Source organism: Augochlora pura, chromosome 6 (assembly GCF_028453695.1).
Source record: "Augochlora pura isolate Apur16 chromosome 6, APUR_v2.2.1, whole genome shotgun sequence".
Taxonomy (NCBI): Eukaryota; Metazoa; Arthropoda; class Insecta; order Hymenoptera; family Halictidae; genus Augochlora; species Augochlora pura.
Genome location: NC_135777.1, coordinates 7,395,629 through 7,420,210, shown reverse-complemented (window position 1 = coordinate 7,420,210; position 24,582 = coordinate 7,395,629). Strand labels below are relative to the sequence as shown.

General features: G+C 42.0%; 1 protein-coding gene across 1 annotated transcript in view; it reads right to left on the bottom strand.

Moving 5' to 3' along the window:
• The window catches only part of Cad99c (cadherin 99C), a 131,370-nt gene that overhangs the window by 35,910 nt on the left and 70,878 nt on the right, over nt 1–24,582 (bottom strand). The window contains exons 2-5 of the mRNA XM_078182294.1: nt 13,363–13,438; nt 5,785–5,850; nt 3,439–3,617; nt 322–444 (exon numbers count right to left, since the gene is read on the bottom strand). Of these exons, the coding sequence (XP_078038420.1) occupies nt 322–444; nt 3,439–3,617; nt 5,785–5,850; nt 13,363–13,438 (444 nt within the window). The remainder of the gene's footprint in view (nt 1–321; nt 445–3,438; nt 3,618–5,784; nt 5,851–13,362; nt 13,439–24,582) is intronic.

Sequence of the window (24,582 nt, the reverse complement as noted above, 5' to 3'; positions counted from 1 at the left end):
ACGATTCTTCAATTTGTAAAGAAACATCAAATTGTCATATTAACTAACGCTATAGCTTGAATTTATTGCAGCGTAAATATCTACCCTAGTTGCAAAATAGTTTTCTGAACCTATAATGCACAAAGCATTAATATTATCTCCTAGTGCTTTCTTTAAAATTAAAAAAAAGTTAATTGAAATCCGAAACGATCATTTTGATTCGCCGCAGACTTAGCAGTCGATCAACTATAGGCTCTGTAACAGCCCGTTTTCTGGGTAATTACAATATTCGGTTACCGCTTCCTTATACTCGAGAGAATAGGATACTTTATGGTGGCTCACCTCTGGCACCGTCGTTTCGTACGGCGTGTTAATGAATATCGGCGCGTTATCGTTTATATCCGACACGCGCACGATCACTGGTATCGTTCGCTTCTTGTTGGTCTGCTTCACGGTACAGCTTAACTGTAACACAAAAAATCCATATATTAATACGTGTTCTTTTAAAATCGACTGATAATACAGGAGAAAAAATTGTTGCTTTTTCGTGATAAAGCAGGGACGAAAAATACTATTGGGGAGCATTAATATAAAATATTCAGAGATAATGAAAAATATGCGGTTAATACCTCAATTTCATTTACAGAAAATTTATTTTTTTTGGATTAACTTTTTGGATTAACTTTTTGAATTATACTTTTATTATTTTTAAGATTTTTGTAATATATAATCGAACTCTTTTCACTACTTTCGGAACGTACGGTACATGCGACTATTTCCGTGCTTTTAAGCCAATTTTTGCTTCACTGAAAAGCTTTCACAGCACAAATTTGATTTGATTTTTTAAACAATTTTACCTTTAGAAACACTGTTTCACATGACAGACGTTTTCAATTTAACAATTATTCTGTGTTGTTTCACAGGCTCTGCTCGTAATTCTTCTCAATTATAAATCTCCTGCAATTACTGAATTCCTTTTAATAAAATATTAAAAATAAATTTATTTGTTGAAATCAAATTAAACGAAGTTCCAGATAACATTCGTAGAACTCACAGCTTCAATTTCATCCGCGTGTTACACGGAACGAATGCTGCGCCGCGTTGCCAAAATTATTTACTTTCACCACAACAAACGGCGGTGGCCGAGAGCATGTTAAACAATTTGGGCTACGCCAATGCGCCGCGACCACCGCGCGATCAGCATGTCAAATATGTTGTCGCCGAACGCGTCGCGTCGACGATAGGGCGAACCATAATTTCTATAGGTTAGATTCGCAGGTAGCGGCGGGTTGAGCGTGGAGCTGAATTTACAGACAAACGGCTGCGGATAATTGCGATGGTGCACGATACGGTGTACCGTTCTCCTTGACCATATTGGCATCCGAGAATGCGCGTTGTCTCTTATGACACTGTGCTACTAGGAATGTGAAAGGTCTAGAGCAGCAGCAGCAACAGCTCGCGGGCTCCGGTGCCATAAGGGATCGCCCCGTATTTACCGTTTTCGCAAATTGGCCGGATAAAATCGAACAGCTGGAAAATCATACGTGGTATACACTCTCTCTGTACCAGACCGTTGCTCGGCGAACGGAGAAGGGAAAATGGATTCCGATCGTAACAATTTGCCCGGTAATCGTTTTAATAGCGTAAATTAAAGGTGTAGAAAGTATCGGCTCGGATAGATCGCGAACACTGGTTTCGAGCGATCACGTGTGTACGTGTTTCTTTGGAATTACGCTGTTTCCCGTTTCTTTTTTTCCCTGGGTATCGCGCGTTATTCGCTTGGAAGAATTACGAACGCAAAAACGGAGAGGCAGAACCGTGGATCGATTCATATTTTTGTCATTTAGCCGGGAAAAACCGAATTACGCTTGTTTTCCCACGACGATTGCTATCGTTTCGAGTCGAATGAAAGTCTCTCAATTTGCACGACGCTTTTTTTTTCTACGCGAGACTCTGTTTTACGTGGCAAATTATAGGATAAAGTTACTTGATACGAGACGGTAGTTTATTTCTGTTGTAAATGACTCGAGTGTGTATCGTCGACATTTCTTTGTAACCGTAAAAATAATAAATAGTACCATAAAACGTCGCCGTCGGATTTGAACAGAACCAAATAAATCGCGCAACCATTTTTCTCCGCAAAAATAAAGCGATCACCCGCGTAACGAGCAAATTATTTATGTATTGCATAATTCGTCTCTATCGTTGTCCACCGAGCGATTCCTTCGGCCGTTTAGTTTCGCGCTAGTTTAATGGTATTCCATTAGCTTTCGATTTCGATGAAATAGACTGGTGAACAAAAAAAAAACTGTCGGATAAAGTCTTTAAAGCTGACAATCGCTAATGATCGTGATTGAATGCGCGATTGTCCGACGATCGGTCGCTTTTTACAACGAAAATCCCTCTCGTTATCGTAAGTAACAGCAGATTCCGGTCACGCGCAAAATTACGGCCGAGAGTTCTCCGCGCTGCGGCGGCGAACCCGGCGACGTGCTCATTTAAAAAGCTTTTTGCTCAGGGAAACGAACGATTCCGCACTTGGCACCGTTCCGTTGCATCTCGTCGAGACGCAAGAAGAACCCCTCCGATTCTCGGAAAGGCATCTCGTTACTCGTCCATATAATTTTTTCCGTCGTTGCTCGCGATAAACGAGGGAGCCACGTCGAAACCGGAAGCACCGTGACTTTTCGACTAAACCAGACAACCGCATTCCTTTTTCCATTTCGTTCGATCGGTTTTGCAACGCCTCGAATCGCCGGGGGACGACCGCTTCCATCGACCGCGCTCCGTGGAGAGATTTCTGTAACGGTGAAGACCACTGCTTCGAAAAATTTCAACCAGCCATCGTTTCCAATTTGCAACGGTCGCGTACCGGTCGACGCGTTTCCAGCGAGCTATCTAATCTTCTCGAACGCGCGCACGCTTTTCCGTTCGCGGACAGACGTTCGCCCGTTACAAGAAAGTCAGGGAACAGCTAAGTTCATCCGCGGATACTCCAGTTACGGCTCGCGACGCTCTTTTATTCATGACCATTCTAACGAGAGAAACGCCGTCGGTTCGAACACTTTTTATGGAAATGCAAGCCTTTCTTAATTGCTTCATCGTGGAACGTGCTTATGATTTCCGCATGACAGAGCTTGACTCTGATGCTCGGACGTCGTTTATCGAGCCGTTGTGATCCGCTGCGAAAGTGAAAACGGATTTTAACATTTATGGAGTAAAAGGCGCATTACAATTTACAGTATGATCGATTTATTGCAACACGTGACAGTTGAACTTTGCATCTGATTTTTTGTTTAGTAAAACTTTGAGTATGAAAATTCGAGTGATACGTAATAGCTCTTAGTGTACTAACCTAATGCGAACACACCATATTTATTTAAAAAACAATCTTGATAACAATCGACTCGACTCGACTCTTTGTACGATTGTAAACGGACGAAATTAAATTGTCCTTACCTGGAAAACAACGTGCGAGAGATTTTCATCGTCCCTGTCCAACGGCTCGAGCAGCTGCAGTCTCTTGCCCTGCAATTTGAAACGAGGCTGTCTTCCAGGAAAGATCAGCTCCAGCGTGGTCTCGTTGAACGGATCGCCGGATACCGGAAGCTCCTCCGGCACCGTTCTCTGATCGATCGCTGGAAAAATCGAAAACTCGTGTGAAAACGATCGGCAACGCACAGTGCGTTATGTATATTAATTCGGGACAAAATGATGAAACAAAAAATTGAAAAAAGTTGATTAGGATGTTTTGATGAATACAAATATCTCTGTTAATTTTCGTATTTGCGATTTATTACCGATTTATTACTAAATTTCGTGTCCTTCCGGGAGCTCTCTGTTCGTACTTTCATGCATCGTATCTCCGTGCGTGTATGAAATACACGCTTTCTTAATTGTTTTAAATGAAAATTAGGTTTCTCTGATTACGCGGTCTAATACAAGAGGATACGGAAGTGCGGACGCGTTCTAAAATCTGATCTTATTGCCGGATTTATATCAGAAATTTAAGCATTTAACACGATTTTTCACAGGACATGCTACTTAAATTCCTCAGAGCTGTTGTAGCATCGATTGAAAAATGTTAACATTCTTAATCTATGAAAAATATAATACCCTTTCTCTCAATGAATTTTATATGTTAATAGGTAAACATAATAGAAAAAAATAGATAATCAATGTAGATGCAACGCTTTCCTTTTCCTGTACGTTTTTAATCGAGCGCAGGACAATGCACCGTTATTCGAGTAAAAAGATATATTAGTTCACTATAATTACTATATTTTACTATATTTACTATATTAGACTTATCTTAGTTTATTATATAAACTATATAATTTATTATAGTTATTTGTTCCACGCATAATCAAGAAGAGAACGCTTCCAACTAAAAAGACAAGTTGGAAGCAAAGCGTAAAATAATTTCAAACGCGATTTCTCTCAAACCTGTTGCCTTCTGTTGCACGGCGCATCCATCCGCGATTCGCGGTTTCAAGAATTTCCACAACAATCGACGGCGAACATTTATTCGCCGATGAAATTGCCGGGGACAGTGTACACACGAGGATTAAATCCATCGGGAGAGAGATCCGTCTGGGAAAAGATGAGGATTCGCATAAACACGCGATCGCAAGTCATGAATCATAGATAGACCCCGCGCGCGCGCGCGGTTACAGGTAGCAAAAGATTGATGGTACGAATGTAATCAATTTTTCATCGTGATCGAAATCGCGAGGAGTCGCGAAAAAATCGCCAGGCAACGGAGAGGAGTGACTCGCCAGTTTTTCCGTGAAATAGTCAAACGGGTATCGCGCGATAAATTATCGACCGAAGAAAAATGCCAATTTGTTCGCGGCGGTCGCGGCGACAGATTACAATTTCGTAGAGTAGGACGAGAAATTTGTAGATGATATAATTCATTGAAGACAGTTCACCAAGGAAGAATATAATTACGAAGGCTAATTGAGCGCAACCTCGTTTATCAAGATGGCGACGGAATATAATCATTCAAATGAATATATTCGTAATAAAATACGTGAAAGACTCCGCTAATTGGCAGAAACAACAAAATCGAATAAAAATTTCATCGAAGTTAACAAAACAAATTGAAGGCTTGAAAATCAACTCTCGCAAAAAACAAATGCTAAGCCCTTTTATAACTTAATAAATATATGTCAATAAAAAAAATATTTGAAGCAACATGGCTGCGATTCCTGTTCGAAACGTTATGATATCGCAATGTGACAGTGCAATGGAAAAGATAAACGGTTTTATATGCAGCAACATTTCATAAAAATCCAGAAGAATTCAAACGATCGAATTGCTTGCTCGCGCTTTCACTTCGAAAAATGATTTATCGTTCTACAGCGCGGTGTCATTGTACTCTAGTTTTTGCAAAATAATTTTCGATAGCATTCGATCGCTATTACGTATCGTTTAACGGCGTTACTATGCTGTATACGACGCAACGGCGCGTTTCAAACCAGTTTCGAACGGCCGTAAGACAGTTTTCAGTAGCGAGAGATCTCAAATATTTTCTCTATAAATATTACTCGGCTCTGGTTAGAAAAGAAATTAACGCAACTTAATTTTTCGACTCTAGTTCCATTAAATAAAATACTTTTCACATTTGAGATCGTTGGCGTGGCAATGAAAGCTTCGAGACGGCTTACAACACAGCATATAGCAAACTAATTAATTCAGCTCACGGGAAGACGACAATGGGGCATTAATTGGGCAATACATTATTACATAAGCCGATCCGATCAAGGCAAAGCGTGAATTCAATTAAATCGACAAACTCACCATTTCCTCTGCTCTCCTCGATGTCAAGAATAATATTGGACTGACCCGACTCTACCTCGCACAAGCCTGAAACAAACGAACAAAAGCCACTCATTAGATTAATATCCGTCATAAATTCTGCTCCAATACCTCTGTCGAAGCAGTGCACAGCTTAGCTGCGTAATGGCGCGCTATTATATACCGCAAAGGTCCGTCTCGATCGGTGTTGCCTCATTCTACGTAGACGTAAATGGATCCGAGCGATCCGTAGAATATTGTAGACCAGTTACCTTCACGGAGCAATGTTTTCTCGCGATGTAAACTGTAATTACCTGCCCCGCTGACATTTGGTAACCTATCCACCAAATAACTCTGATATTTTCAGCAAATACGTGTTAACCTCTACAAGAATGAATTTTTATAGTAAAGAGCAATCTATTTAATTCTTTCTTTTTATTTATTATCACTTAGAATAATCATAATTTTAAGAAAACTAAACGTACATATACATAACCAAGGGCGTAAAAAGATTCATTTGAAGAAGGAACGACGAAGTACGAAAAGTTTTCCAATTAGCAAAAGTAGTTGCTGTATATATCACCGCGCGGCGCTATTTTCGGTACAAAGCGTGTAATTTTCGATGGGAATCGTAACCGCCGCACAGTGGTCCGGATTGGCACAAGGTGTGCCGTGGCCCTATAACTCGTCATTCGTAAGAGGTATAAACGCGAAATTTAAATTGATCAATGAAATAATGACAGATTATGGATTAATTAAGAAAAAATACATTAATTTTATTACTGTTATTATTATTATTGTTGTTATTAATATTCTAATTATAATTACAACTATTAGTATTATATTTCTTAATATTTAATTATTAAATATAACGCCTCTGGATCTAATTCCTTATTCTTTTTAGTACACGATTTGATTCGAATGGTGGACATATACGGATCTGATGTCAAAAGGAGACGATATAGTATATCTCAATTTGTTTCTATCCTAGAATTTTTTCGGGTGTTTCGTGTTCTAATTTGTTTAAAATCTTTATGTCGTGCTTCAAGAGTTTCCTCAGAAAGTTGTCCTATTGGTACTAATGCATTTTGAATAATGTCAGCTCCGTGAATTAATAATTTATGTACGGAAGGTGGCATGTAATACCACCCATAAGTTTGTACATAATATTTTGCTGTATTTTGTGTATATTCTTCAAATTTGTATATATCTATTTTATGAATTGATGATTACCTGCAACAAATTACGGATTCCCTAAATTAATAATAATAAAATAATTAATAATAAATAGTATTAATAATAATGTTATTAATAATTAATTAGTATTATCGAAATCGTAACATAGTATGTGTTATAATCTAAACAGTTCCTTCGAATAAGGCGGATGTTTAGCTCTTCTCTTCACGGAGTTTCGAGATAGGCGCGCTGACGCGTCCAACGTTAGGAACTTTAAACAAGTATAATTTGAAAAGGTGGACGAAGGTGGAATAGTTTCTTTTTTAGCCGTTTAGAGGAAGCTGTCCTTAATATATTCCAATTTGTCACAGGCTGGGATTCGTTGGGACTTGCTAGATATTCTCTACCGAAAATAAAAAATTTGACGAATTTGTAACAATTTATTTGACAATACTTTCCCAGCACATTTTTTGTGAAAATTATTATTACAGAAATGAATTTTAATTGCAAAAGGATCCCCTTTAATGCAAAAAAAAAGGTTGAAATCAAAATATTAAATGGTTACGTCACAACATCGAAAAGAAGACATGCAGTTATTTTTGACGAAAACCATTATTCTTAGGAAGTCCGACTTTAAACCATTATTTCTATTACAAAATTGTATTAAATCATGCAAACATTTTTAGTTTCGAGGTAGGTAGACATTTAAGAAGTAGTATATATTCAATTTAGATCGATATGCGAAAGTTCATTTTTTGGTCAAATGACACACCTTGCGTCAATCCAGACCACTGTGCGCCGTAGCCCCGATCCCCCTTCACCGTTCAAATTCAATGGAAGAGTTTCCTCGAAGTTGCCCGAGAGAGCAGGTGCAAGAATTCTGTCCAACCGGAAACATGACTCGGCCGAAACGCGAACCGTTCAATTCGCGGAGGCAGTAATCTCGTAATCTTTTTCACGCGAACCGTGAGCGACAGTTTACATTAAGCGCCATCTGTTAAAATGCACAGCGAACTCGTCGGTATTATATTTTTGTGGTCGCCGAGCGCCGGCGTCGGGATAAATCGGGATGTACATCGGTAATTGTAATCCAGTTAGCGCGAGACGCGATGAGCTTTCACTTCTCGGAAGATTTAAATCAATTTAAACGGCCGGCGTGGCCGACGACCGAGACCGATTCGTTTTACAGATAAATTATGGAATCATCGTCTTGCAAATTCGGAAAGGATTGACGCGGTACGATGCTCTAAACGGTGAGGTTATTTTTTTCATTCCCTGTCCGTTCAAGAAACGATTGCAAAATCGTGCTGCCAAAGTTTTCACAGATCTGGCATTAATTTAAGAAGATATTAGCGATTTTGACGCTCGCTGTTCTCGACGTCTGTCTCGCTATGTCGCTCGCATTACACTGAGTTCGATTTGTCCGCAGAGCAGCGCGTAAACAAAACATGTCCTTCTAGAACGTTCGCGGACGCACGCGGTAAATTCCTATAATACTTTTCCAATTTTTTCTGTGTCGATATTTATTCCGCTCTTAGACAGGGCCCAGTCTTTCTTTCGTTCGAAAGGTTAGTTGTATTGAAAATGCAACACGATTGTTTATCCAAGAGAGTAGCCTTTACCTTTGGAAACCGTTAAATTCCGGCTACGTTTCGCGGAGGACACGCTAAGGTAAGCCGAGAAGATATATCGATGCGCAAACGAACGGTGACCGGATACCCCTTTATCGCGTCACGAGGAGCTTCCTTAATAATTCACGCTCGCGTATAGCGCACCCTCGTGGCTGGCGCCTTATGAGTGTTCTCACCTGACAGAGGAGGGTCAAAAGCGGCCCCCACGGACGCGGATGGTAGAGGCACAAAAGGCGCAGCGGGCTCCGAACAAATGTGTGCCTCTCGGCTATGATCTTTCTCCCGAAAGGTTAACGTCGAACGCTAATGGCCGCCGCAAACGAAGATGCACCGCTCCTCTCGAATGAAACTTATTCCACCGCGCCGCAGACGCCGGATGACATTTGCCTTTTCTCCGCGCCGGCTTACCCACTTCACGAACCACCGGCCGTATCCGGACCCCACATCTTTAATGAATACACTCTTTAACGGGGGAACGAAAACAAGCCGGTCTTTTTCTCGAGCTGTACGGTAGATCCGCGAGCAAGTCCGAGGATCCACGAATGTAGGTGACGCCGTGTCACCTGATCGAAGGAATACTTAACCTCACGGCTACTTTCGCCCATCTCTCTTGCCGCGCCAGCATCCGATACTTCGGCTATTGTTATCGGGACGAGAATCTTCTTCAACTTATTTTTATCGACCGCTAGAAATCGCCGAGGACTTTTATTTCGCCTCGTATGGCCGTACGACATCGCGTTTTTTCTTTAACGACATTAGATTTACCGGTGTTGATCGTATATGTAGGATTTACCGCGCGCGTCTCTAAGAACGTTCTAGAAGGATGTGTTTTGTTTACGTGCTGCTCTGTGGCAACGGACAAAAATCGAACTAAGTGCAGAGCGAGAACAGCGAGCGTTAATCAGCGTATGTTATTTTGTGTGCGTTATATTAATAATTAGATGTAAAATAAATATCAATTGAAATATCTTTTACAAATAAATTTCGAAAATAATATTAGATCTTGTGCGTCAACGAATTATTATTTACGACGTATTTAAGCACAAATATCGCAAGATCGTACACAAAATTATTCGTCAAAATCAGTGTTGCATTAAAACAGTCGATATCGATTCGATAGTTGCACTCAAGTATCTCATAAATTAATAATTTTTTAACATGAGATCTTCGTCGTCTTCTCATCGAAACCATTTCATTTCTATGGGAAACACTTTTTCTGCGGAGCGTAATTAACGACTTTATTTACATTTACAGATTAAAAACGGACACCTTGGCTATTTATCAACGCCAATCGATCTATCCTACAACAAATGAAGTGTTCGGCGCAGCGATCGGCAGCCGGGTCCCCCGATCGCGACACGTCCACCGAAAATCCTTTTCACGAAGGAAAGGTGAGTGTGGCTCTACCTTCGCAGCGTGGCCATTTCTTGGAAAGCAGCTGCATTAGAAAGTGCATAGCCAAGGAGCAAGCGTGCCGATCGCGACCCATATCTTTTGGCCGGTATCGCCGTTGGCCGTGTATCACATGCCTTATGAACTGCGAATGGAATCGTCGGCGAGTGTATCTCGCCGCGGCGTCGTCGTTAGGGGGAGAGAAACCGAATTTACGAAGTTGCGGGAGAAGAGACGCGCGCGCAGCTACCAGAAGAAGCGAGAGCGGGCCTTTGTTCGCCGCGGTGGAACGACGGGAAAAATAACGCCGGCCAGTTCATAATCTTCTCGTTGATTTATCGGGAGGATTTCCTCGGGAACGTAACGCTACTTTTACGACCGTATCGACTTTATATGCCGCGCGTACAACTGGGAACGGTGTCGATGTTTACGAAGCGGCGGTTTCGCGAGGGGGCCCCGCCGGGATCCGTGAGAGGATCGGGTACGTACGCGAGAGCGGCGTGGAACGCGATGCACGGGGCTCGCTCTGCAAAGTAAGCGCGAAAAACTGCCGTTCAAATGGCTCCTTAAGACCGAGATAAAATGTACGCACAGTTGCAATCGCTTCTGGGAGACGGACGGGCATCGGAGGCCGGCTTCGAACTCCGCTAAAAAAGGGAGTTGAGAATTGCTGCAACCGGCGCATAGGTGTTGCTGGCTCGTTTACCGCCGGCTGACAGTTTTCTTGCGCTCTGTTTTATTAGGAAGAGTGACGCTGTTCCGATCTCGCTTCGATTTAATTACAAATCGCTTCGGTTAATTATTAGGTCGGTACAAATTACGGACTTTTATTGCTCGCGAATTTTTATCCCCCTGCTTACGTAACGCATATTACTATGCATTGTCAGCGTTATACTTCGCCGAAAAGAATTCTTTCGAAATTCTGTGTTATTCTCGTTTATTTGGAAATCAGGCATTTTTTGTAAATTGATATGAAATTTGTGGGAAAGGGTTAAAACGCAATGATACTCGGTACATATTTGATTACGAAGCTAAACCAGATCTATAAAAGGTTAATCGAAGCACAGACCCGTAAACCGATTCGACACCCGTAGACGTTATTTCCTGGTGCATCGCCAGCGAACGGTGTCGAACAAAGCGTGTCGGATCTGCCGGTCCGCTCGTGAGCCGAACAGTAACATGTCAATATCGGATTCGCGTCGGCGAATTGCATTAGAGAAACGGCTATGATTTCTCGTGACCGGGTTGCGGCCATCGGTAATTGCACGCGGTGGACTATTCGAAGCGCGTCCCCGAATGTTTCTCTTTCCCCAGCGGGAACGGGGAATCGCTGTTTGCGTACGGAGTCCGGCCGATTTGTCAGCAACTGCGTGAAAGGCTTAGAGTAGAACCCCGCCGCTGATAGCAATTTCGGTGGAAACATAGCTACCAATCGGTCGCTATCAGCAAACTCCGAAAAGCGAGCAAACGTTTCGACTCTGTCGCGTTTTCAGTCCTTGATATTCCCACGATTCCCAGCTTGACCATTTAGAGAGAGTTATGCACCGGGGGCGGCAACAGTTCTCGAACAGAGAGTGCCAGATATCTCCCCCCTCTACTTTCGGCCAATTACCGTACGCGTCTCATTCTATCCCTCTCGGCCATCCGAAATAGCACCTCGACGCTTATCTCGGAACGCCTAAATACAGCCTTCCGGGTGTTGCCTGCGCGAAACTACTGGATTTATATTAAAGCTACTAATAGCACGACCTCCGCAATTATCGTCGTGGCTTTCGAGCAGCGGCGACGTCCAGGTGACCGGGCACTATCGCCAGAGCCACGTTTACAACGATCACGAAGCCGTATATTTCCCTTCGCTCCTATCACTTTCATTGTGATCCGAGAGATACCTCCAGCGAGCCGTTAGCCTATATATCGAAAAGTAAAAGCTGCTCGGGGATTGGAGCCGATATCTCGCGAGAATGGAGAACAGAGGTTTGATTTCCACTTGACGCGATTTCTGCAAAATCTCTAGCTCGTTTTTTATAGAAAAATTAAGACAGGCGTAGATGAAATATTTTAATCGTTTGTGTCGCTTAGACCTTATATTAACCCTCTTAGTACCGGCCAAATAAGTCTGTATTTGAGCGAAATGTTTAAAACTCGTTTGACGAAGTTTGATCAAGTTTTGGAAAGAGATTGCAAGAATTTTGAAAAGCTTGATAAATAACAAATTCAAAAAGGGAGAAAAAATAAGAAATGAAATTGTTGTTTAATAAAAATATGAAGAAAACTATTTTTCCAACAATAGCCAACAACGATATATCGTTGTTCGGTACTAAGAGGGTTAATCATTAATTGAACCGAAAAATTGATCCGAAAAGAAATTAATTATCGATTTAAATCATTAAAAGAAGGAATAGATTTTTATTCTAATTTTATTTTTTACAACTGACTCGGACAATTTCGTGGGAAACTTTCGAAACATTTGAAAAATCGAACAGTGAGAATAATGTTGCTGACGTTATCGAATCATTGTTCAAAGAAAATTGCAAACGTCGAACGAAAACACTAGCTCGCAGGATTATAAATAAAGGACGAGAACCAAGCGACAGAATGTCAGCCATAGCCGCAAAAGAGGCGCGCATTAGTTCGAAGTTGTTGGAAGACTAACTCTCGAAAACAAGTCCGTGGGCGAAGGATTACAGTCATCTGGAAGGATAACAGGCGGAAGGGAACGGGACAGAATGGAGCGAAAATCAGGAAGAAAGTTTTCGAGTTAAGGGCCAATGACGCGATTACTATCCTCTTAGTTCTCTTAAGGAACAAGCGATAGCTAGGGGAAGCGGAGACAAACATGTTTTACTCGCCGAAGGATCCTGATTTACGAGGATATAGCTCTTTCCTGAAATATGATCCAATATTTAATGTCGTTTCCTCGTGCCCAATGTCCGCGCGAGATATCGATGCGTTTATTTTTAACCCCATAAAATTGTCTTATTGAATTTTTACAGTAGAGAAAAGTCTATTTTTCTTTTTTATTTCATCATCCATTTCATTTCATTCGATAAAGTATTTTCGGCATTGCTGAATAGTTTTTCAACTGATTCTCATTTTCTTTGCACTTAGAATAATTATAATTTTAAGAAAACTAATCCCTGAAGAGGTTAGTTCATCGTTTAAGAAATTGATGCTAAATATATACCAACTCTGGTTCGAAAGATGGATTCTATGCATTAAGATTGATGCAACAAGACTGTTGCGTTACGTTCGACTCGTTAAAACGATTACGAAACAAAATTAATACCTTCTACGTATGTTCTGCATCTAGAAGCTAACACTACTCATTAGTTTAGCACGTTCAATAGTTATTGATAACGTGTATGAAATGAGATTTACTTACCAGCTTTGGAGACGGCACCCCGAAGATACGAACATAGGCATAACAAGCACCAAAACCATGCGATCGTTTTTCCTGCCTGGAACACGGAAACGGCATGATCAAAATATGCATATCATAACAATTTCAAGTTATTAAAATTATCGAACGAAGAAAAATTTGTTGCGATTGGCACGTGTATCTTGCAATCGACACCAAACATTTCTTATTTCACATAAAGAGCCAATACTTGAAAGTAATGCAATAATCTGAAAAACATGTAAAATTGTGTTGTGAAAAAAAACGCCATTAATCACTTAGCACAGCGAAGTTTTCATTCTGTATTCGCGTTTTCCTTGGCGGGAGAAATGATTTCGTTCCCGATAGAATTACAGAGTTCCGCGTCGAAGACGAGGACTCCGATAATTAGAAGATAAATCAGCGGCGAAGAGGCGAGCGATTAAAACCCGCTTCCCTCGGACGAGCAGAGAAAGCATGTTAGAATTTCGCAGGTAGAGGGAAGAGTGATCGGCAGACGTCGCAATGGCTGCCTCGCCTACAAATTATTCTTACCGGTGTGTCCCATAACAACGCTCGCGGCTTTCAAAAGATGTACACTCTTGTCGAAAAGCGTGTTAACACTTTTTGTTAAAATTATTCGAAATAACATTTTTCTAATTAACTCGCGAGATTTAATACCGAGGTATATTACCGAAATTAAATTATCGTTATAGACTCGCATACAAATATTAAAAAACATCGTTTCTAAGCTGCGTCAATTTAATGTGCAGATAAATTTTGTTAGTACAAAATTTATAAGTACAATTTTGTCGACAGTTATTTTAGAATTATCCTAAACTGTGCAAAATTTATGAAAAATGATAATACTACGAAATGATTTGTATCAAATTAGAAAATTGTTTAGAACTGTTAGCTGTTGCACGAGTCACAAAATTCACTTCTACAGTGCATAAAACGCTCTAGATTATATAGAACACCCTGTAAGTCTGAACAAATATTTTTGATTTCCAAAAATGGCTTCGACAAAGGGTAACCCTGCGCAAAGGGTTAACATACTTTCCGAGACGAGTGTAAGTGTTTTCGCGCGGGCCAGCGAATATAGATTCCCGCGTGCCAGGTATGGTACGCGACCATGAATACTTAACGAGGTATAACACGGAGCACGTCCTCTCTCCTATACCCCCTCTCCCCCTCCCTCTTTCTCTCGTCTTCCTATTATAACGCGCGTTTCTAAGGAGAATTTCATAAGGAGCAAGATCAATAGGGGGACCCTCTAACGTTTCGACTACGTGGGGTCTATGCTAATGCGGGATCGATGCACGATATGTAATAAGGCTGCGCCGCAGCAACGCGAATAAAAGTCCTGGACGAAGGGAAACAATGTTATCGGCCCGGTGGAATCTCGGCCCGCTTATATTCGGTCCCGGAGGCGTCTCTCACCTGGACGCGCGCGGTTCTCATCAGCGCGAACAGAGCACAATGCCTCTTCTTCTTCGGTATCGATAATGGTCAGCACTTTGCAGCCGAACAGGCCTTCTCCGGAAACAACACGCGCGTGGAACGCGTCCCCGCGATTTAGATAGTACCCTGATCGGCCACCTACGTCTTGATAATCGGCGCTGGGACATTAACGCGGTGTTCGACGGCCATTTTGGACGATTTTAGAATTCTCCAACGAGGGTCCGGTGTTGGATAACGTCGTGAGAATTTTTGTTTTAATTTCAATGAGACACATTTCGATACATTGTTAAATATATATATAATCTGCTTGTTACAGTTTCATAAAATTAATCTCGAGATAAATCGAAGAAATTATAAGAATTTTCTACCGGTTCTTTCAAATCTCTTTCATTCTCTGTTAGAGGGGGATGTAACTCATCCTCTAACTAAAGATCTCAATTAAAAACTGTGTCGGAACGGCAGGTCCCTTCTGACTCCGGCGATTCCAGGATACGGTAATTGACGTTAGAAATACTAGTAGATCGACTCTCGACGATTAAGATAACTGGAAGCACGAATATCGCCGAACCCATAAGCATTCACGGCGCGCAGCGGCGCCAGCAGTAAATCTTCGGTAATCCACAGCGTCCTTCCTTTGTTTCCACGAACTTCTTTCCACCGAACGAACGCGTATACATTGTTAGCCGGATACTTTCCGGATTTTCTACCCACCGCAGTCCATGATGCCGTTGAGAATGAAAATTTCAAGTGCGCGCGGTAATTTCGAAGAATTACGTCATTAAAATCGTTCAGGTCTCTACGTGGAAGGATTGATGAACGAGACAGGGTATGATTTAGTGGCGCGTAAAAACAACCGCAAGCTTGTTATTAGCTTCATGAGAACATGCTCGCGGAGCAGGAATTTCGTTCGGACCGCCGCCACGCCGCGCTGCGGAAAGAGTTGCGGGGAGCACGCGCGACCGAGAGGAGACTTTCCTCGTTTTCAAGTTTAGAATCCCGATGGTTTCTCCGCGCTGCTTGGTTCGGTGGTCACGAATGCCAACGCTCACTTTCGAGATTTATTGGTCTATTGTAGCGCTGACTCTTTTTTTATATATTATCTCGTACGAGCGGATCGTGCGGTTACGATGCATAGAATCGTGTGGCACCGCGTGTTTCTCTCCTTTTCACGATGGAAGTGCTGTACTTTCATCTCGCAAAAAGATACACTTTGAAATGATCGTAATTTTTCCTTTTCTTTTTGCAAAATCCAACTGTAAACGTGTGTACACGAAATAGAATTACATTTTGTCAGATTAAATAATTTTATTTGTAACGAACGAATTTTTATGGGTATATAGTGGCACACAAAATTATAGCAAGTTGAAGTAAAAATTATGCATGGCGAAATTCTGTTCTATTTAAACGAAACGATATATTGCCTTGTAAAATATAAATTATATATTATTTATATACAATCATATATAATTTGCATGTCTTGCAAATGCAAACATGCATTATCCAAAAAGTGTGAATTATTTCCTTTAATTATTTCCTACAGAAACATGCATTTACATAAACTTCCGCGAACTAATCACGTGCCGAGTTCACAACCGAACAAATCCACGTCATAGTATCATGTAAATCCGATCGGCATACATTTGAATAAAATATGCCCCGACTTCGAAGTTTCCCATTTGGAAATAGCATTCAAATCGAGTTTTATCATCAAGAGCCGAGGAGAAGTCGCGGAAAAGTCGATCCATATCGAATACCCTCGGGTTAAAAATGATAAAGCAATCCAAAGGCGATGAGAAGCTTGTTGCCACTCATTTCAATCTATCCACTCGATTTATATATCCGCTGCGTTTGTTTCTTACAGCGATCCCATAGTTATAGTTCACGGAAATGCGACCTGTTTCAAGATCGATTCGTGACACGCTATGAAAAATGGATGCTTAACGACAATAGGAAATACTTTTTAACGTGTCCCTAGATAGCTCCACCAGGCTCCTGTTGCACGCAAAAAACAACTATAATAGCCGTTCAATGGTTCGCCGGCCGAATAATTCGCTTTTTCTTCGCGTCGACGAAACAATTGATTGTTCAGCGATTATTCATTCCTCGTTGTCCGGCGAAATCTGAATGAGCTGAAATACGACCCTGCGGATCATCCATCATGCTGTCCGGAGATTTTTTACAAGTGGCTTCTAGTTTTTTCAGACGTCTAAGATTACCTTCTGGTGAACACAATGTTCGAGAAGCGATGCGAAAACTCTTTCGATATCATCAATTTTCCTGGCTCGGCTTTTATCGCAATATAATCTTTCGATATATACACACACATTAATTTTTTGTTATAATTCTACTAATTTTCTTCTGTAGGAATTTTACGTTTAGGATAGAAGAAATCAATTTTCTTTCGATTTAAAAGAAATTATTAATATTCATATTTAGCAGATCTTGCATGAAATCTTTATAACGCGAAATTATAATACGAGAGTCGACAAATTTCGCATACTTCTGTCGCGTGTCGTCTGAATTTAATCCCGTTCGTTCAACTGCTTTAATACTATCAGTATCATCGAATCCTCCCTATTAGCGTGTACACGAGTCTGCGAAGCCAGTTCCGCGGCCATTTCCGCGCGTAGGCGATGAGTTATTACCGCTCTGCATGCCTGACGTGAAAATATAGGCATCCGCCTTGTCATTTGCCAGACGTTGAAAAATTTCGCGCGATTTAGTTCGCGATAAAAATTTCGAACTTAGCAAATAACCTCGAGAAAATTAGAAACCCCTCGAACTGGGGTTTCCCTTCAAACTGCTCGAAATCTTCCGAACCGGATCAACTTTATTTGTTCTTCTTAATTTACTGAAATTATCTAAACAAGAAATCTATACTCACTTAACTTGTGTCTCAAAAAATTGATAAAATAATTACAGCACAGCGAGGACATCAGAAATCTTAAAAGAAATTAAAAAAAAGAAGAAGTACATATTTATTTAAGCCCTGTTTTATATAATCGTTGCAGACCATTCTTATTCGTCGAAAATAATTACACGACAGGTTGTAAGGAGTGATAGCGCCGCGGCGGCGTGCCGCGTTTCTAACTGAATTATTATTCCACGGACGACGGAATTAATTATCCCGTATGCTCTATCAATGTCAAATCTCGTCAGTCCGACTCGGCAACAACATGCCTGGCCTACGATTCCGCGGACCGCTCTATGCATACTAATTGTGCCAGCGTAGTGCAACGTTGTAGATTCGCACGTGACTAATCCCGACAGCTTTGTCACGGGCGGATAGCCTCGCGCCGGAGACGAATCTAACAGGTGCCGTCGTCCGGACAGAAAAAAAAAGAAAGAGGAGAATTAATCGAACAGGTCGAACAAACGAGAGCCGACTTGCCGAGGCATGTTCACCTATCACGAATCGCTCCGCCAAATTGGACCGGCGTCCGCGGTTCTCGTAAATTAACAAGCGACGGAGACGTACGTCGAGCCAGCTTTCTAATCGGCCGTTACAACGCCGATTTATCGATCAACGAATTAAAGCCGCGCGTTTTAGTCCGCATACGAAAAGAATCGGACAATACGATAATCCGACAATCAATAACCGATAGTACCGCGTCGACTTTTACGAGACGCGGTCGAAGCACAATGGTCTCTTTTCCCGGCGGGAACGCTGTAACGTAAGCTCGGCTCTGACTATACGGTGGTATCTCTGAAACGTGGCGCGCACGGCTACTTCCATCCGCAACACGTTTCTGCAACGACTGAATTACCTCACAATCTCCTATCTGCCTTATTAATCGCGAAAGTATGACCGTGTCCCGTAGCCGGTGCTATCTAAGTCGGAAGTAAATCAAGCATTCCGCTTGTGGCAGACCGCGTTGCTAAAGAGCAGAGAAATACCTTTAATAATCGGACGCGATTTCTGTGGCTGTGCGCGCCGCCGCGAATGCATCGGTTCCGAGTAATCGAACGGTTAATCTTTATCGACGCGTATTATTGTTCGGGAAGTGTTGAAATTTGTTTAATTTATGAACACTTTTCGCGGTGATTTGGATCGCTATTGCAACCTGCGCCGATCAACGAAAGTTCAACGCACGTTTATATATATTTGAGATTCCCCTATCGCGGTTGAAGAATCACTCAATTTAATAAATAAAGGAATAGATATATTTAAACTAGCAACAGTACGAACGATGTTTAACGATTCGAGGCTGGACGCTGACTGCTTAACGCTCTTCCTTTTTATTCCCTCTCGCGATCGCTTCATTCATTTGTTTATGTTATCGATCGATACTTTAGAGCCCTGCCTGACTTTGCCGCTCATGTACTCTCACGCATACGAACACACCGCGGTTCACTCACCGCATATATGATTGCCTTGTTTACTTCTGCACGGATTTTCAGCCGGCAGATATCACTTTACAAAGTGTATTACTATGATACGCCTGAACATCGGATAACACTTTAATCATACTTTATAATCCCTGCTTCCGTGAACGACGATTTACACCTCCTTATCTTATGTATTCTAAATGAATTAAATATTAGTTTGTACTCAAGCCAATGTTGTATGCATTTATATGCCTTCGTGACTGTGAAAAATATTCGTGCTTGGAGTAGACGTTGTTTGAAATGATACTGTTAAAGATACGCTTAAAAAATTATTCAAATACAAAATTATTACGAATCTTTTCGAACAGAGAATCATAGAATAATTTACGAAGAGCGATGAATGATACGAACGAGATATTCGACTGAAAGGAATTGATTCGGACGATTATCATATATTTATTCGAAAGAATCCGAACGAAGCCGAACCGTGGTTCGTAGTAACGTAAAGAAAAAATACGTCCAAAAAACTGGCGAAACAATCCACGCGCGCGTACGCGCCGCGCCGTCGCGCGCATTCGAATTTGTCTTACTCGACCGAACCGTGGGGAACAGTGCCGAACCTGGTCGGCGGTGTCCGACAATTATGCAACATTATGTTGGCCGGGCGTAGGGAAGCAAGTGCAATGCATTGCTCGTTTTACGAGGCCGTGATTACTGAACGTGACTGCAGAAGGCGGTGTGTAACGCTGAACTGGCCGAGCGTGGATGGTCGGAGCGAGGCGGAAAGAAAGAGAGAAAGACGGAAAGACCGTGTTCTACGGGGTATTGGTCTCTCTGTGGCAACGTATCGCCGACCGACGTGGTGTGTAATATGCATATGCGGGCTCTGTTACACCGTACAGAGGAGGATGCACCTGCCCCGCGACGAACCGTGGATAGTCCGCGCTGAGAAAGCCTCTCGCGGACGAGCCCCCTCTTCCGTTTCGAATACATTGCCTGTGAGAAACGATCGGCCAGCAGGTCGACCGGTACACATACTTAGCAGCGGGTACTCGAAGCCGGGGCCGGTAGTTCTGAATTAAAGCAGCGACCACGGCGAACGAGCGCCAGCCTCTACTTATCGCCCGGACGTAGATTACTGCGACTAACGTACGTCCGAGGGAACCCTTTCGTTTCCTCGCGACGCGCAGGGGTACGACTCGTCCGAAACCCGAACTAAATTCATGGCTGTTTTATTTTTACGATATTCGCTATAAATTAGCGATACTTTTATAGAGTTTTTAAGTTGCAGAACCTGATTTTGGACATCCATTTTTATATCTTTACCATCTGAACGATTCCAAATGAAAAATTCAGTGACTCGCCACTCGTCTTAACAAAATTGTAATAATTTTAATGCAATTTATTCAATTTTAATAATTAATTTAACTTTAAATATAATTTCAATTAAATGAAATTTAATTTAATTTTTTAAAATGCATTATGGAATCGTGAACGGATTAATTTGAAGGCTATAAATTTGATCCGAAAAGTTTGTACAGGCTAGGAGACACAGTGTGCCGGCGACACCGTTGACAACCCAGCCAAATTAATGAACGGTATCGCTATGAGAAGAGTACATATTTATCTCCGTTGATCCTACCACCTCGACATTCCGCGGAGAAAACAATCCTCCCCAGGCACCCTTGTGTCCCGCACAAGCTCCGTTCTCGCTGTTGTATTATTTATACTGCGCGCCTTCTGCGCCGAGGAAGAACAGCATTTTCCACTTTGTCGCCAACTTGCTCCCCGCACGATTCCGTTCTCGACTTGCTAATGTCCGCGTTTTCCCGACTCCATTGTCCTTCTCCCTTGATCCTTACGACGCCTTCTGTTCGCGCCGTGGAGTTCCTGAGAGTGCTCCACGCGTCGTTAGGTATCTCGAGATTGGGTTCTTCCTCGAATTCTCCGTTCGAAACGGCGTGTAAACGGCGGCCGTTTGTATCGTAATATCGTGTACGGTTTCGTTAGGAACAGTCCTCGAGAAATTTTGTTCAAAATGAAAATAAATAATGAAGTGAGATAACTGTTTGAGGCGATTGATCTCGAAGGGTTATTTTCAACGCTGTGATTGTTGGATTTGTAATAATTGTGGGAATATATTGAATTTAACCTTTAAATCTTTATTCGGCGAAGATTTATTTTGCCTAAAGATCCGTTAATCATCGCTTCGCACAATTTTCAATATGCCAACGCAAATTTTCAGTTCCGCTAACGTAATTTTAATCGACTTGCTTCGTATTCGTTGCGCTGTGATTTTTAGGCTAAAATCACTTTTGCCGGCATTGCGAGACGCGCTTCGTCAACCAAATCTTGCTATAATGTACCGGGTGGTCCGCGCAATTTCGCCACTTCCTGGGAATTTCGATAGCATGCATCGGGCAACAAATTTTTCAATGTAAACGTTACGTGGTTTAAAGACGCATATATATAATGAATTAATTTTTTTACAGGCGGAACTGTTCCGGAGATTTGAAGATCAACTGTTTTTCCTTAAACGGAATACTACATTTTTTACAGAAAAATATGGAAGACTATCGAATATATTTATTATATGCTATACACTATATACTATGTCCCTTTAAATCATACTGTAGCGGCCGTGCCGCTACGAACCTCCCGAGAACGGTTCTTCCGTTTCTCCGCAAGCCCACCATAAATTAGCAAGAGGTATACGTAAATACCTTTATGGTCGGGCTTGCGCGCGGCCAAGAAAGCACGTGCTGAACGAAGCGTCTCGCGGTCCTTGTCGAAAGGACAAGCTGTCCTTTGGGCAAGGACAGAATAAAAAGGCGAACGAACAGCACCGAAGCTCTCAGTTATTTCTAGTCAATACCTAGTCGCACAACCGTCAATCCGCGCCGCTCCGTTAGTTTGTACTACCTGTATAGTAAACGCGAGTTATCAATAAACAATCGTAATTCCCCGAGTGGTGAAACATTGGTGTAAATCTCCTTCAGAACCTCATCACCGAATCCCCACAATACAACTTTTGTATCGAAAAGCTTCTTGCAGAATGCATAATCCGGAAGGTGCAGAAGTCACGCAAATTGCGCGGACTACCCTGTACAGAAGCGGTGGCCGTTGCTGAAACAACAGACTCGGTGTTTTCAAGGAACTAGCCCGAGGTAATTTCTCTAATCAAGGTATACAATGTGTTATACAATGTTTATATTAAAACAGGTTTCGGTAAAATCACCCGGAATAGCTGCGAAAACAGCATCAATATGCAATGGACGTTTTCATATGTGCGATATGAAAAAATTGCTGCCTAAACCGCTTCTATAAAATCAGAAAATCAGAAACACAGCAGTTATTTATAGAAAATTGCGAGCGTATTAATTATTCGACGAAATAAAATACGTAAAATTAAATATCGAAGTCTGGTTTTATAGAAACCGGGACGACGAAAAGAAATGTGCTGCTTTATGTAAAATTTGATATTAATTAGTCAAAGGAGCTGCGTAAAATCGAACAGCCGAGTCCGCTGCGAGAACGCGAGTAATTGGTAGCGCAAGATCTTGCTTTCGGTACCCGCGAGAGATACCATTACCATTCGGTTTAGTTGGTAGCTGGCTTCCACTTTGGTACGCTTACGTGGAACCGTTTTATTCCCCGAGGCTTAAGCAAGCTTGGCTCTTAATAGATCGTAGGCGGTGGCTGCGATCTTATCCGTATCTCGATCGCGACTGCCGATTTCTCGACTGACGGGTCAGCTGGCGCGAGCTATCCACCGCTTTATAATGAACGGATAGATTGGAGATGTGCGGTAACGAGCTCGCTCGAAATTGGACGCGAGATATCGGAAAAAAGCTGGGAAGAGCAAATGTATATTCGGTTCGCGGTAGCAAGCTACACTATCAAAGAAAAAAAATAGCACACGCGTGCTATAATTAATAGTTTAATTTCTTGTGAACAAGATGTCCACACACGAAGGGCACCCGAAAACATACCCGATGGTTTTTGCATGGCACCAACGTGGAACCACCGGACGTCATAGTGTTAATATATTATATAACATTTGCATGGCACCAACGTGGAGCGACCGGACGTTATAGCGTTAATATACTTAATTGACACTTAAATCGTAAATTAACATGAAACAGCTGTCACATTGTCAGGTTACACTGTTACTTACGATACACTTGGACCCTTCGCTAGATCACCGACAATATCTGCGGGGTGTGAAAGATAGATAAGATCGTCGGAACTCTGATCTCTGATCTAGGTATCTCGTTAGCATCGCTGTACTTTAGATTTATCTGCCGATATATAGTTAGCTTGACCGAAATGTTTTTGCGATCGTATAAATAATACGTGTTCACGATGAAACATTATTATAAATTACAATAAACGATCTCTCCGATGATTATAATGTTGCCGGCCAGCCGCGGAATAAATTTCCAATCATTGTCCGCGCGTGGTTTTCAAAAATCTCCGAAGATTAATCGAATGATTAAATTATAGCTGTTGCGTAAGAAGTTGCTGGGAAAGTGGTGCGAGGATATCCTCGGACTAAAGAGCTTTCAATTTTGTTGCGTATCCGCCCGATCAATTTCATCACGAGCTCGTTAAGACATCGAGGTATTTAAGAATCGCGCAATAAGTCCAATACAGAATACATTTTCCTCATAATTTATAACTTTTACAATTTTCATTAAATCGCCTTACAAAAATTCCAACTGTTACTTCAAATATAGGCAAATACATCTATAAATTGTCAATTTTCTAGGTCTCACGGTTTTCTCCAAATTAATTCCCAAATACCGGACTGTCACAGTTTCCTCTAAACAAGGCTTCCCATGCCTAAAAATATTTCATCCATAAATCCTGCCGTGCATCCGCTTTTGAATCGGAGCGCGAAGCTGTCTCGTTGGCCGAGAATTAATAATAAAATGGCCGGGTTATATCGCACGAAAAAATACAGCGTGAAGCATCGGATTTGACTCGCGTGACCGTTTAGCCTCGGTATATACCCCCCTCCCCCTCCCTCTGCCCCTGTTCGCGGCGCATCTGTATCGCGGCGTTGCAGCCCGTAATAAATTGAAGTTGTTTCATCGGCTCGGCATTACGCAAAAGCCAATTTATTAATGCTCGCTAAAATCGGGTCGGCGACGCTCGGGAAACTTTCTCGCTGGAGAGAGAGAGAGAGGCCGCCCGCCGCCGTTCTGTACGAATGTGGAATATCCGCGTTTGTAATTGGTCCACTCGCGCCATCCCGCTCGAGCCGCGCGCGCCCGCGCGTAATCCTCTTACGAAATAAATCATAAGGAAAAGAAGGTAAAAGGATCGGTCAAATGAAAGGGATGCGCGCGCGCGGTGCACTCGATACATCAATCTGCAGTCAGCGCGAGATCTTTCTTTGATTACTACCGGAGCACCGGTTTTTTTTTT